Raw genomic sequence first — 16,320 nt, forward strand, 5'->3', positions numbered from 1 at the left:
TATATATATATATATATACATACTAATGAAAATAATATTTACAGAACGGCCTGTTATCCTCGTTACCCTATTTAGGCAAATATATATTTGCCTTATCAACGTCCACCTTGGCCGATTACTTGCGCCGTAATAATAAATTATCCGTGACGGCAATACGTAAAATTTTCACGACATTCGGTGAGTAAAATGTTTGCGAATGATTTTAGAATTTTTTTATGCTTCTTATTTTACGATAAGATTCTTTTAACTAACCAGACAGTTAACTAACCAGACTCTCTTTTTAAATATGCAAATTAACACTTGTTCAGCAAACGTTTTAATTTATACATTCAAAAATGTTTATATACAAAAAGAACGATTTTACTAAAGTACTTAAAAATTTAGCATAGATCTAAAAATAATTTTATTATCAGAATAATTATATAGGACTCTCTCAAACTGGTTGCTAGTCAAAACTTTTTGCAATATTGTTCATCATGCTTGAGTTCCTTACATAATTATTTTGATTATCCAAATTATTTTCAGATCTGTATTTATTTAAATTTTTACATACTTCAGCAAAATTATTCTTTCAGTGTAGATATATCTTAGCACAGTATATCTGTAAGCTACAGTAGAATTTGTATTATCAAATATATAATGATTAAGTAAGACTTTCTTCGTAGATAATATGTTGAATAGCACACATTTTATTTTGTATTCTCAACAAACAAACTAACGTTATTTATCGTCAGCTTGTTTGCTAGGTTATTATACCCAACAAGACGACGTTAAATGACATCTTTAACATTAATAACAGATTAAAACATTACCTTGCTACTTGGATAGCTATATATTATTAAAAATTTTATATTAGATGACATTTATTTTTTCAACAAGTGTTTGAAAAAAATTCAATAGCATTAATCATAGGTGATTAAAATAACAATCAACGTGTTGATAAAGTATTGATTATTATAATTAGACTAAAAAATCTTATTTTCGTCTAATAAAAAAAAACTCTGATTTTTAGCTCTAATAGTACCCAGCATCCTCATGGTGATTCAAGCATACTATGGTTGCGATCGTACGGCGTCAGTTGTTGTATTCACTATTGCTCTGACAATAAACGGTGCTGTGACGGCTGGTTACCTCGGGAACGGCCTCGATATCGCACCTAATTTCTCGGGAACCATATTCGGCATCGCCAACACCTTCAGCTCGATAGGCGGTTTCCTTAGTACCTTTATGGTCGGTAACATCACGTACCAAAATCAGACCTACACGCAGTGGGCCATCATTTTTTGGATTCTAGCAGCCATTTATTTTTGCGGTGCAGTGATATTCGCTATTTTTGGCACTGGCGAGTTACAGAGTTGGAACAATCCAACCAGCACTCACACGAAGGAGAACGGTGCCACCGTAGAAGATGGCATCACGGAATCGGTTCCTCTCAAAACCAATACGATTTCATAGCGTTTTGAACGAGAACATTTAGACTCTGATAAACAATTGCAAATCAAACGTAGAGATGGAGATTGCAACACAATATATTCCAAACGGGACAGTATTTTTTTTTATTACGTTCGGATTTTAAGATCGATCAATGAGTCTCTCAACTTGGCAATAGTTCGTAACAAATTTTTGTCTTTTAACACATTCCGTGTCGCGTGAACCAAGTTATTTAAAATTGGTTCGGCATGGAACATATTAATACTTAGTAAGTCCTAGTTCAAAGATTTGAAATGAGGCTTTTAACTTCCTAAACCTATGTAATTTATTATAATTTAATGTTTTACTTTTTTAAAAATAGCGCATTAGAAATTCGTTTGTAATTTATAAAACTGATGATATTTTATTAGCTTTATCACAATTGTCGAGTTAAGACTTAGTTTTTTTTTTTGCCAAGTTTAGGATTAAATGATGTAGAATAATTGAGTGCGTTTTTACACTCTTTTCTATTATAAGATAGTATAAGTTCGCACAGATACCAAAAGAGAAAAGAAAGACACACAGCTAGAAGTATCTAAAAAACTCAGTGTTCGCTCGATATGATAAGTTTATATATAAATAAATATACAATTTTTAGCAAAATCAAATCAAATGTCCTTTAAAAATAATGACTACGATATCATCTTAGGATAAGAATTCACATAAGAAGAAGCTTTATTAAAATTTAAATCTTATTAAATATATTATGTATATTATTATGATAATTGATACAATTATTATCACAAATGACATCAACTTATAAATCATAATTATTAATATCGTGGTCTGACAAGTTAATAATATTCAACTTGATTTCTATGGGTTAGAAATTAGATCAAAAGAAGAATGCAATTTTTGTAATAAGCTACATATTTAGTTATCGACGTTAGTAAAATTCTGATCAACAATATTAATGACGATAACAGAATCTTAAATGATTCTTATCATTAACGATACCAGCGCAGTATTTAACTAATCAGCAAGTAACATTTTTAGAACGCATGTTGGTAAAGAGACTTCATCAGTATTGCCATCTACCATGGAAACATCTTACTGATTGTTGTGTTAGTACGCAGGTTGTTGCTACAGAATGACTGTTGCTTCTTCGTATATCCTTTGACCAAGAGGTGGCGTCGGATGCTGGATAAATACAGTAACGCAACTGCCCTTTAAATCAGGCATGAGATATCATACACAAAAACAAAAGCTTTTTTATTTTATTGTTAACAATAAAATTAACAAACATTTACTAAATTATCTATATTAAGTTAAACTAACAAGATAAGAATTTACAAATGTTCTCAATCGACTCTTTATTCGACTATCATGCTAAGTTTATTATTCTATCATTCAAATAAAAATCCTATTAAAATAAAATTCACCTCGCTAAACTAGAAATAAATTTGTCTCTCAAATGCAACTTTTTTTTCACTCGAAAATATTCAACTGATTTTTAAAGCTCATTTTAAACGATCTACAATTCGCCAACTTTTAATTGCATTAGAAGAGTCACCGAATGCAAAAACAAAATTTTTTCAAAGTTTTTATCGAAACTAATTGACTTTTGCGTTTACTTTTAAAGGTACTTCCAGACGATATCGCCAATGTACGCGAGATCGTTAAATATTACACATATACAGGAATGCATAATTATCCATGAATGTAGACCAATTTAATGAATGTGTGCGAACTTGGCTTATGTTAACCAAATCGTCTGGAGGCACCTTAATAAATATTTGTATCTACTCAAAACGCTTTGTTTAAATCTATACGTAAATATTAGCTGAACAAGCTTCCGGATACCAGGAAGTTTGGTCCTCCCTCTATTAAATGAGTTAAAGAAGAAATAACATGGTAGAATTCTATTATAATTTCATATGCTACATACTTAATCATTTTAATACATATTTTTTATATGTATATACACTTATCCTAATTTTTCAGACGTCTTCATATTACAGTACATAAGATATAATTTTATCCCGAGTTTTGACGCGAATAATAAATCGTTCAAAGCGGGTTTTGGGTAACACAAAATTGCGATTTTTGGCTGCGTTCAGAGGAAAAAGCAGCTTCAAAATTGTTGTAAGATTCTTCAATATAATTGATTTATATATTTAAATCCAATGAAGAAATAAGAGCAAAATCAATAATATTAAAGAATTTTTCAATAATTGCTAAGCTGTTTTTTTTTCTGTAAAACGTAGTCTGCCTCTCGTGCCAGTTTTCAGGCCAGTTGGCTTAAGGTGCTCGAGCGTCTTGGCACACTGCTGCCCACCGTCATTCGCATGCTAAACCGAACGTTGCTGGACGCCCGATTCGGGGAGGGCGTCAGCGTCGTCGCGTCGTCGCGGCATCGCGGCATCGCGACGATGGTCGCAGGAAGGAGTCAAAGCGCCACGGCATAGCCGCGTCGCGGTGGCCGGCGTAAGGGCGCCGCGCGTTGCGATGGTGCTCGCCGTGACGCGTGGCGCTGCGGCGCTGCGCCGATGTATCAGGAGACCAGCTATCCGAGGAGGTTCCCCTCGTATTTTCGTCTCTGTCGTATCTCTCTCCGTAATCGCTCGTTCTCCGTCGAACCTCCGTTATCCGCTCGCAAGTCAAAACGCCGGGAGAGTAGCCAGCTGCTATTAGGTATGACGGTAGAATCTACGGAATTCATGGACTGCAGCACCGAATTCAGTTGCTATGTCGCGTGTAGCCGGCAAACATGAGCGGCGCGGAGCGCGCATGGCGCGCGCCAGTTTGCCGCGCGGGACCGCCCGCTCGCACGAGCCGCTACCGGGAGAACACGTGCCGGAGGAGTCAGATTCGTCGCGGGCGGATAGGACAGGGGAAGGAAACAGGGACATGCGCGCGTACAGAGAGAGGAGACGTGGGGTAAAAACATCTGGAGCGGGAGACGGTGAACGCCTCTATCGCAAGAGCGGAACGGCCACCTCCAGCCGTCTCATGCTGGCCTGCTCGGTTGTGATTAACTAAGGTTTAATCAGCTTTACAAGCTAAACTTCCTTTGTCGACATGCATGCGCATGATAATCCGCCGGACTATCTCGCCGGGTCGGCCGGCGACGAAAACACCTCCGATGCGTCGGAGGATCCTACTAATATGAATACGACGTCGTGCGCGTCAACGGGAGACGCGCGTTGTTCCGGTCGCCGGCTTCGGGGACGAACCCCGTGGTCGTCGTCATTCTCGAGCACCCGTCGAGCACTCGGCCGGGCTTCATACAGTCCTAATACCGAAATTCGCGGGATGTTGGATGCAGAGTTAAATTTGACTTGGGCATCGCGCGTCCAGCGCGCTTCCGAAATAGACGAGCGGCAATGCGTCGTCTGGTCTGGGGGGGGAATCGATAACTGTCGACAGCGCGCTCCGGTAAACGTTTCACACGAGAAAGAGAGATATTATCTCTCTTCATTTTTATTTTTATATTACATAAAATCGTTATTTTTATTTATATTGCAACCTTCGCTCCTTTATTCGGTCACAATGGCCTAGTTTACATCGTGCGCTTGATACGGGTATTATATATGTAACTAATGACTTTCTATTGAATTATCTCAATTCCGACGATACGTGTAAATATATACATGACGTATGTGTTTTAATTAATCATTTTGATGCATATTGTACCAATTTAGCACATTATTTTCTAAATATATTGCTGAAATGATAATTTAATAGAAATTGTTACTAGTTATATTTAGCTAATATTATATCAAGTGCTCGATGTAAAAGGGGTCTGTGACAGGTTTTGTCAGATGGATATCAAGTTTAGTCATTAACATTTAACACTTATTTTCAAATATCAGAAAATATAAAACTACATTATCCATTCGACGATATATCTAATTGTCGAAAAATGTCGTCGAGAATATATCATTAAAGTATATCGACAGAACAATTGTCATTAATGATAACAATTTATCATTTTGAGAATGAGCTTCATCTTGCGGAAACGTTACGAGTAACAAACGATAACCGCGCGATACCTTCTGTCGACATTGATCTGCGACGATCATTGATGGCGACGCGGAAGCCAAGACCTCTTGCCTCACATCGTTTCCTGATTCATCCCATCGCGACATCGTCGCTCAATATTCGTCGAGGCGAATTGTACGCGGCGAGATGCAGTCAACGATGAAATTATTTACATTCCCTGTAACATCTGTTACCTTGATCATCCAAGAGAAACATTTTATAAGATAATTCTTTAAAGAATATCTTTTAACAATTGAGACTGCGAAATAAAAGTATTACGTGTTTTATAAATCAATATCCACCATCGTTTGAAACAGTTTTTTAAATTTATAAAAAAAATAAATATTAAGTTTGATGATCTACAATCATACATTTATGGTTCTTCGTTTCGAGAAAAATTTTTCTACCACATAATTTATTATACTTGTTTATGGTACATAATTATCGAAACTCTTCCAAAGCGAATTATTTACGCGATTATCGTCTATTGTCAAATTTTTTTTGAAGCGTAATAAGCTTAATTAAGCAAATTGTATCGAAAAGAACTCAAAACAAAGAGTCAAAGTATTTACATTGTTTTTTTTTCAAGTATCGTTTAGACAAAAAAATTATGTACACACATCTATCCATTGTCGGTTCATATTGGCAATTTAATTTTGTTTACTTAATTGTATTTGATTTAATTAAGTAGATAATTTTTCCTTTATCTCCTAATACGAATCGAACTTCGTTACTGTTGGTAACTGTCGATGAAGTCTCAAGGTATGTCAGACATTACATTCAGACAACTGGCTACCGTGCTGGAGGAGCAGCTAATCCGATAGTCGGGATCGAAGGGAGGAAGAAGAAGTGAAAGAAAGTGGAAGTCTCCTCGAAGGAGAGAGAGACGAAAGAGAGAAAGAGTGATCAGAGAGAGAGAGAGAGAAAAAGAGGCAGAGGTTAACTCTCGCACTCGGTTATTAAGGGTTCGCGTAATAACGTGTTTGCGAGAGCGCGCGGTTGCACGCACCGTTCACGAGGTGGAACATGGCATGGCCCCCGGGTGCTCTCTCGGACCCAGCATCTTCCAGAGCCTACGAAAGCGTCGGCGTGGCCGCCCCCGACTCATGGGAACGTCCTCGGGGCAGCGTAGGGTCGACGGGATCGCGCACAGCCATAGAGCCGCCGTCGGAATTTTTCTTAGGAACTTATTAAAATCTAAAGCTGTGTGCCTCATATTAGAATTGCGTCGGAGTCGATCGGGACGATTGCGAGTCGTTTACCAATCCCCCAGATAGTTTCTACGAAATCATTATAAACAGATGCAATAACAGCCACGAAATGTAATAATAGTAATTACAGAAAGAATATAATTACCATGAAAATTGGCGATTATTCATCGAATCATTCTTTGCATGGAAATTTCACGGATGACAACTCGAGAATAAAAAACATTTCGTCTGCGTGTACATCTTTGAAGAATTATCGCTCCAATTTAATTCGCTCTGTTCATGATTTTAACTGTACTTATTCTAAAGAATAAATAATAAAATTTTTTTACATAAAAAAAATGTTACCGAAAAGTCTTAATCATTGCCATTTTTAATTAGAATTTCTCTGCTCATGGATAACCAAAGGGGTACATCATGTCTCTCACGATGCTGATGCGAACATTCTCAACATCTCTGTTTCCCACTGTGGGACCAGAGTTCCATCCCGCTTCTTCTTGAGACCGCTTCTCTATACGATTCTAATTCCGAAACGTACCCTGCATCGGCTGACGGAAGATCCGAGAGTTTATACCGGTAGGCAATAATTTCGCGGGAATGCGGCGGCGTCGGCGGCGGCACCGCGGCTTTCGTGTCTACGGAAAAGAATTCCGAACGGCTCGATAACGGATCTCACGCCGGATTCCGCGCCGTAAACAAATTGGACTCTCCCGTGTGTGGCTGGACTCCGCTATTCCCGGATAGAACGGTCGCTGCGAAAATTAACCCTCATCAAAGCACGGTGGCTCTCGCGCTTATCTCGCTAGAATGCGCATAAAATATACGAGACACGAACACGAAGGTAAATACATATAATTAAATGTCTAATTTCATGGGTCCAGCGTAATGGCATTTATTCCTACTATATCTATACGCATCGCGCAGTATTTCATATTCCTACTTTCCCTCGTACATTATATTTCCGATACTCTCTAATCCCATCTTAGAGAAAATCCTCAAGTACCTATATAATAAAAATAAAAAGATAATTCGCCTATCAAGAATTCTTATCTCGTACAACACACGAGCGCGCTAAGTAATTCCTAAGCGAAAAAAGAAAAAGAGAGGATGATGACGATCTAAAAAGAAGACGAAGAAACGGAAGGAACGGGAGAATCAAGAAGCCGAATGGTAATGGAGAGAAGGAGAAGAGTAGAAAGAGTCCAAGAAGTACCAGAAGAAGGGAGGGGGGAGAGAAGGACGAGAAGGTGGCTGGCACGTACGTGAGGTATGCGGGTGAGAAACACCCCGGGGCCCCGGGGGCGCCCCTGCCGTTCCGCCCACGTTTAAGGTGCCGGTTGCGAGCGGGCCCCGCGTGCCCCCGGGGGCCCCGCGATAAACTCCTGGCTCGGACTCTCTCTCTTTTCTCTCCAGCTGCGAGACTCGCACGCGATCCACGACTCTCGAGGAATCGAACGCCCCCGCGGGCACACGCCGTCATCACGCGAACCTGCAGGTAGAAAAGAAAGAGGGGCACAACAGGGCCCTCTTCGCGCTTATTTCTGCGTTTCAGGCATCACGAGTAATCTCGTGCCTCGCCGCGGCCTTCTGTAATTTCCACGGGCCTGTTCCTTCTCTCTCTCTTTCTTTCCTTTTTTTTTTTTGGAGTCTCAGACATTCCTCAATCTGTTCTCCGGAAAATGAAAATTTCTTACGTACATCGTTACGTTGCGAGCAAACGTGTGAAATCGTTAAAGCAATTAGCATAATAATAAATCATCAAAATTTGGTCGTAATTTGAGAAAGTTATTACTATAAAAAACGACATTCTAATTTGTTTTCTAAAATACGGTTTCCTGAATTTTCCGTACGATATCCTTTATTTTGAAATATACTGCTACTGAATATATTGCTATCAACGAAGAGGAACCCCGTGCTACTAGCAACCCTATAGTCGCCTATGTATTAGAACGCTCGTAGCTCCTATTACTTCTACTAGACTAGAGATCCTACATTGGAAAAAATAATTGATTAAATCTTAATATTTAAACCTATTTCTTTGAATAGTACCAAGCATTTATTTATAGTAAATAAATGTTTACTTATTAAAAAAAAAAATTAAATCAAATTAATGGTTTTTATATCAAATAAATATATGTTTACATTTAGCAAATATTTATTTAGAACACTATTCATACAAATATTTATGCGAACAATTTTCATTTTAACTTATACTGTCTCACTCTACAACTTTAATTAAGATTATAAAGTGAAATAATATACAGGGAGAAAATATATACTTTTCTTGACAACAATATGATCTTAATCATATGTATATAAAAAAGATTTCTTATCACGATATATGATAAAATGATCCAAAATATTTGAAGACAATAGACTTGTTCTTTTTAGCTGAACTTCTTGCACAGTTCATCTTTTTCTTTTTCTTTCCAAGGTGGAGAGAAAAGCAAGAAAGATAAACCGTACAAGAACTTTAGCTAAAAAGAAAAGACCTAATATTGAGAAGGAATTGTTAGGACAAATGTTATATTTTGCCATTATTATACGTCTCGCAAGATAATAAGATAGATCCTCTATAATTCCTCACATCGGATGCAAAAAGTCCTCATGCCGATCTTGGGAGGCGGACCAACCACGCAGTAGCGTTACGCGCGATCTCATCCGCGAAGAAGAGTGCACTTTTTCCGCATAGCGGTCCCACGCTCTCCGGTGCATTACAGGTTCATCTCCGCCTACCGACCGCTCGCGGGGATACGGTGCATGTTGGCGATCGATATGCACGACTAAATCGAATCGATCGTACGTGTAACTTGTACTACCAAGCGATCGTGCCGCGAAAATGAAAAAAAAAAAAAAAATACTCGGTCAATTACAAATATTGCCCCAAGATATGGATGATCGACCAAACTGGATGTGTCATGATTAAAGGATCATAGAAATTGAAAAGTGAAACGCGAGACGTCAGCCCTTTTTCCTAATTTTTCTTCAATAAGGAAATGAAAGTCAAAATTAAACAGATTAATAATTAAAACCCAAATAAGATGTGTTTATTAAAATTAATCCCCTTATTAATTTAATTTAATTTCTACACAAATATATATTATGTGTTTCGAATTTTTTTCTCGTTTTCTACTTCTTTTCAATTTGATTGAACTCGAAAATTGTCTTTTTTTTCACATGAACTCTGACGCGACACACGGCGTGACAATTGCTTCCGCAATTTTCATGTATTTGTGCGAAATGTGATCCTTACGCGTGGCACGCGTATCCTTCTCTAGGAACGGCCAATTGGGCCGATATCTCGCAACATCACGACGAGATCGATAAGCCGGACCCGGGCATTACCGGCTACGTGCACAGCCCGGCAAATTGCGCGCGTATATATGAATAGAGTCGGCGGTTCTCGTTCGCACACGGCGATTGTCATTAATTAGACAGTTGGCACGCGCCAGGTGAAGCTCGCTCGTGTTCACCTGCGACGAGTCGCACACGCGTTCGTGTATATTATATATGTAACACGAGCGACACGGCTTTTCGGCCTGCCGCCGTGCCGCCGCATTGTGGCTTTTGTGCGACGGCCGGCGTCGTTTATAGGGGTCGCCCACATGACATCTGACCCACATCCGGCCGATGTTCACCAGGCGTCGATATCGTCCGGGCCGTGCCATTAAAATGTCGAATAATTTTGAGACCGCGACGTATGCGGGGGATTTACGGCGGATCGATACGCGCGATACTACGGTATCGCTGTGAGTGTCGCGCAACTTGCTCCTATTATACGATCAACGAGAAAACGAGATTATTCTTTGAATACGAATGTGATGGCTAAATGCAATTTAATTATCTTATCTGTAATTAGCCAACTACTTTTGTTACACGATTTATTAGGTCACTTATGTCCGTTAAAAAGGATTGCCCAGTTACAGTCGCACAAACTGTATCGTTTTAGCACATTTTACATATTATATAGCATACTTTAAATCCTTCTACACTGTTAAATTTATCTATTTATAATAATGTCAGATTGAATCTAATTTAAGTCGCCACTATTCCTATACTAAATATACTGTTAATTAATATACTAAAACGATATAATTAATTTGACTATATAAATGTCAAATTGATATTGCATAGTGTCAAATTTAACTATTATTTTAGTATAAAATAACGATATATTTAGTAGAAGCAGTGACGATTTAAATTAAGTTAAATTTAATACTGTAAATTTAACAGTGACAATAATAAAATAACATATAATTACAAGTTTTACATAGTTTTAAAATAGTAAAAATAGTAAAAAAATGTCTATTACGGTCGAAGCTGGATCTTCATTGCTTTAAATAATTCAATCTTGAATTACTGATATACGCTATATATGTACTTGCATATATACCATATTGCAGTCTTTTCAAACTGCGCGCCGAATTGTTTTTCCTATAAATGCAATTAAAACTACTCTAGTAATCACGAATTAAATTGACAAGCAATTTAATAATTTTTAATGCTATCATCAAGCATCATATCATAAAGATGTTAAAACATGTTGAAAATATTAATAAATTTATTGCGAAAAATAAAATAGTAAAATAGTAACAATTCTAATCTCGCACCAGATATTTTCTCTACGTTTATTCATAAAATACTTATATTTAAGAACTATTTCATTCGTATTAAAAATATTCTTTTTTCCTTTATATCTATAGTTTTACGTAAAAAGGAAAGTATTCCTGAAGCGAAAACAACTTCCGCGTAAACGATACCTGCTTCTGTGCACCTTCTGGAAATTAAAAGGCAACACCTGTACCCCCGTACACTCGCACGCTGCAAGATGCCGCTCTCGCGGGCGATGTAACATAATGAGGCGAGACGAGGAGAGTGAACGCGCAACGAAAGCGACCGGGGCCCGCCCGGCGCTCGATAATCGCCAGAAATTCCCGATTATTAAGCGTACAGGTGTTTACACCGGGAACCAATTCCGGATCTGCCCGAGACGCCTCCGAGGAATACGCCGCGCGCGTGAACGACTCGTATGAGGAACACCCAACACTGATCGAGTGTGCGTTGCCGTTCGTTCTTGCAGAAAGAAATTCGCTTGAGTTGCAGCTGGTACTTTTTGCACCGTCCAAACTTAAGATGACTGCGCGATAATTGTGCAATGTTGATTTTATGACAAAGATGCATTACGTTCACCTTGTCTGTGCAATTAATATGTCAATTACATGTCAATTATAAAACGTTTTTATGTTAGTCTAAGATGATCGACTGATAATTCTGAATATTAATTAAAATTTATGTATGAATTTGATGATGGTAAAAAAAAAGAAATATGTTACTCTTATTATTTAACTTCGAGTAGGCTTTCTTTAACAAGTCTACCTCGAACTTTATTCGATGTTTTTAATATTAACGTTATTTAAAAATCTAACAGATATCAAATTGCGAAAAGATATCCAATCGGATAAATAAAAAATTGCATCCCAGTTTTACACACGAAAAATATAACTAATATATACTTTGTGCGTTTGCACTTAAAAACTTAGGGATGAGGAATACGTTATAGATGTAATTGGTTTCAGTAACACTTTATCGAATAAACCATAATTACCCGCACCTGAACGGGCACACGAGAGTCGCGACTTTCCAAGATCGCGGATCAATTCGTTGTTACGAGGTAACGCGCGCCGGCAGGCTTGTTAATGCAAATTTCGCTGTCGTGCCCCTGTTTCATCTCCCCTTCGCTCCCTCTTCCATCGCGAAGCGTTTCACCCTAATTTCCTGCGCCGTAGCACCTGACGGTGCACGAAGTGCAGCGCTGCTCGCGTGCTCACCCAGCAGCTTCCGGTTCCGGCGCGTGCTTAAGCATTCCGGCTGTTTGCACTCGCGAGCGTGAACACGCTGAATGCGCACACAAACGTACACACACATATCCACCTGCCCGAGCATACGAACGTCCGCGACGTGCCGCGCTGCCACTCTGTTTAGTGCCCACTCCCTGCATTATGCACCTGATGCATCGAGGAGCGGCGCTCTTCGTAGATCGGCAGATAGAGATGTTAATGATCGCGAATTGAGACAAGGGCGCGCAGTTCGACAAATGGCCCACTGAAAATAATTATCGCCCGGCTGCCCGAAAATACTCTCGCGCACAAATCGTTTCGGCATCGACGCGATCCTACAATCGGCAAGCAAACCGTAGGTACTTGAAGATGTTTTAGGAAAGATCGATACTAAATCGAAAAATTTCTTATTAAAATTTGTCGCGACAAATAAAATAAAATAACTCTTTGCGATTAAATAAATAAATAGATCTGTCTAAATGTTTCAAATAAATAAATATATATTGTATATAAATTCTTATCAGAGAAAGAAAAAAACAGTGTAAAATTTTACATCATGTAAAATTTTATATCATGGAGAGGAACAAATTAATTAATGTATGTCCTGCAGCATTAATCATTTATAAAAAACATATAACATACAGTACAGGCAATAGGAATCAACACTGGTTATCAATTAGCGCAATTCTTCTTAATACTAAAAGCTTCGAAGTCAAGGTTTATATTTTTAGTATTAAGAAGAATTGCGCTAATTGATAACCGGCGTTGACTCCTATTGCCTGTATTGTGTATGTTATATGTTTTTTCTAAATTGTTTTAATTTAAAGAGTCTATAAAAACTTATTAGTTTTTTGTTAAATTGTAATTTCTCAACATCAATAATACTACATTTGCTGATAAAAAATAAAAAATCGATAGTGAAGAAATAGGTTAACATAGATTACATCAAACATAAACTACATACATCCCAAATTATAGAATCACAAAAGAAGAAAGCACACAAGATATTACAATATATTTATAAACACACATTTCTTCGCGCTTGAGAAGGCTGCAGTCTCATTGGCTGTCATAGTGCCAGACAAGTGCCGTAATTGTAAGAATTGAAGTTGAATCAACTCGTACGATAAGTGTTACAATCGTTATAAGGAACTTATATACGATAGACATGACGACGTAGATGGGCCTTAACGTCAACGATGTAAAACATTTTGAAATTACTAAAAATTTTGTCAAAAAAAAAAACAAGCTAATATAAGCGACTAAATATAAACGACAAACATCTGTATATTCTCTCCAGAAAGATATGAAGATTCTTTAAGATATCCTTGAGGACGAAGAGACAGATCCTTTAATGGCTACGTCGCAGGTGCGAGAGCGGGTCAGTTGGTCGTCCAATATTCGCTTCGCGTTTCATAGGCGAGCGATGATGCCGATTAACATCGCTGAGAGACGAAGACCGTTTACACGACATCGGATTAACGCGTTACATGCCAACCAATGGCTGTCTGGTTCCGTCAGCTTTTGTATTGTATCTCTAGAGTCTTCAACGAAATATTACCACTAAAACAGTACCTAATATCGCTATGAATAATGCTTTCGAATTTTTACACAGTCAATACGAGAGGATAATCACTAGCTGAAATATTGTCCCGCAGATTACATGATTTCATATCATTTCATCTGATTACAAATAATTTTTTTCACTACATATGAAGTAATTTGATAAAATATAGAATTTTATTCAATTAATTTTAATATTATACAATAATTTCTCGTAGTTGCATATGTAATTATTTGATTATACGTAGAGATTTCATATGAATTTTAGAATAATTTCGAGGACTCTGTCCCAAGATTACATTAAGTGATTATCCCCTCGAGTCAATATTTTTCTAGGACATTTTTTCCAAAACGAAATTATTAAGCGACTATTTACGTATAATTATTAATCAGTTATTTGAACGCGCTTGTCCGCAAAATTTGTTACACAATTATTTGGCCCGACCGTCCGATTCCGAAAAATTGAAAAAGCATTAATTGACAAATTACTCTCGTAGAGCACAAAGGTGCTTCGTTCTTTCTTTGAAAGATCCCGCTGGACAAATTAAAGTATCGTATTGTACGCTTAACAGCGCGGAGATCACAGGTGAGCATTCAGTGAACAATCGGCGTGGAAACTGCGCGCAAGCTGGTGTCGGACAAATATTATCGTCGAAACACATCGGACATTCGGGGCGGTCCGAATGCTGGCAATTAGCGGTGGCAGGTGGTGATTACCGGGGCCAGGATGATCCTCCTAAACACCGGAAACGTCCCTCTACGTCGGCCGGGCGTGATTCCACGACCTCGCCGTATTAAGACCACGATGCGCAACCCGGGACTCTACGAAGGCGCAATAATTCACGGGCGATCGCGAAAGAAATTGCCGGTCTCGAGTCTCGTACAAGCGCTAACGATCTCCTCGACCAATTACACGTCCCGCGGGTCGATAATCAAAGTCCACTCCGCGTGTGCGGCGATTAGCGTGGAGCTCTCACTCTGCAAGAAATGGATGAACTAAGGAGAGAGAATTGCGAGAATTCATTTCGTGAGATTGAAATTTCTAATCTGCGAAATGGACGCGATTGAATTCCTGCCTCCTTTCTTTTCTCGCCGTTACGACCATATGGTGTTTCATAGAAAAGACCGAGATAGTGTTTTTCGCCAAATAAATGTAAGTAGTGCTACTAATTTGAGCAAAATATAAACTTGTACATACTTAATCCTCCGTCTGCACTGTAGACCTTTTTTGCCCCTCCCCTTCCCTTCAGTCCGAGTTTTTTTAATATTCTAAACTTTAAAAAATGTGAAAAAATTCTCAGAGTTACTTTTCGACATCTCTGTTATATTACCAAATAATTTTTTAACTCAAATGTTGAAACCTTTATTTAATTTACTCTCCTTTATTTCAGAACAATTTAAGAGTAAAATTTTCTGTTTTTGTGCTAAAAAAGATCTAGATTACAGACGGTAAAGTTAAATAATTATTAATAGAGAGAGAATTTGTTTTATTTATTAAATAATTAAATTAAGTTTCAAATTAAGTTAATATAAAACGTTAATATGCATACAAAATATTGATGCCTCTTATAGTAGCAAAATATTGTAGGTTCGCATCTCTGTATTTAAAACAACTATGTGGCGAACGTTCAATAATTAGAAGCGAAGCGCGATCGCGCCACCGAAAGTTCGCTCTCGAGTTTCTCACCCTTCTTTGAGTCGGCGCGGAAGAACAGCGGGAGAGGGACAGATGGAAAAAAGGAATCCGACGCAAAAAGGGCATCTCGTTTGCGGCCGACGAGGCACGGAGACCGTGATTCGCTGCCTGGCTGACGCCATATGGTGTGCAAACCAAGAGGCTACTAGTCGATCACCGTTTCGCATTACGCAAACGAACGAGCCGCCACTCTGTCGGTCGTTCTGAACGTAAGTACCATAAATCCATGTAAACAGAAAGGACAGCCGGAACGATCGCGAGTAACGGTCCAGCTTCTAATTAGATCACTTCTGCGTTCATTTAACATTATGCACTTTCTACATGGATTAGAAAACGGAAATAACAGAAATAAAATATTTTTGATCGGACTATTTTAATCATTTGTCTTTCAGAAAAAAATACCGCAGTGTACAAAATTAAATTCTAAATTAGCCTTTACATTTTCTATATTTTTATTAACATTGTTGGATTTATCTAGAATAATCAAAATCGAGAATAATTGAAGTGGCCCGTTCTTACAAGTTTATTTATATTTATAGCACAGAACACAATACAAAGCGGA

General features: G+C 38.1%; 1 protein-coding gene and 1 pseudogene across 1 annotated transcript in view; both read left to right on the top strand.

The window, feature by feature from the left end:
* The window catches only part of LOC108762663 (sialin), a 13,987-nt gene extending 12,197 nt beyond the window's left edge, over positions 1 to 1,790 (top strand). Inside the window, exons 7-8 of the mRNA XM_018509748.1 lie at positions 45 to 177; positions 1,013 to 1,790. Of these exons, the coding sequence (XP_018365250.1) occupies positions 45 to 177; positions 1,013 to 1,455 (576 nt within the window). The 3' untranslated portion in view covers positions 1,456 to 1,790. The remainder of the gene's footprint in view (positions 1 to 44; positions 178 to 1,012) is intronic.
* Positions 1,791 to 6,480: 4,690 nt separating this feature from the next.
* LOC108762627 (uncharacterized) overlaps positions 6,481 to 16,320 on the top strand; it is a 15,740-nt pseudogene continuing 5,900 nt past the window's right edge.

The sequence above is a fragment of the Trachymyrmex cornetzi genome, unplaced genomic scaffold, assembly GCF_001594075.2.
Source record: "Trachymyrmex cornetzi isolate Tcor2-1 unplaced genomic scaffold, Tcor1.1 scaffold313, whole genome shotgun sequence".
NCBI classification, from domain to species: Eukaryota; Metazoa; Arthropoda; class Insecta; order Hymenoptera; family Formicidae; genus Trachymyrmex; species Trachymyrmex cornetzi.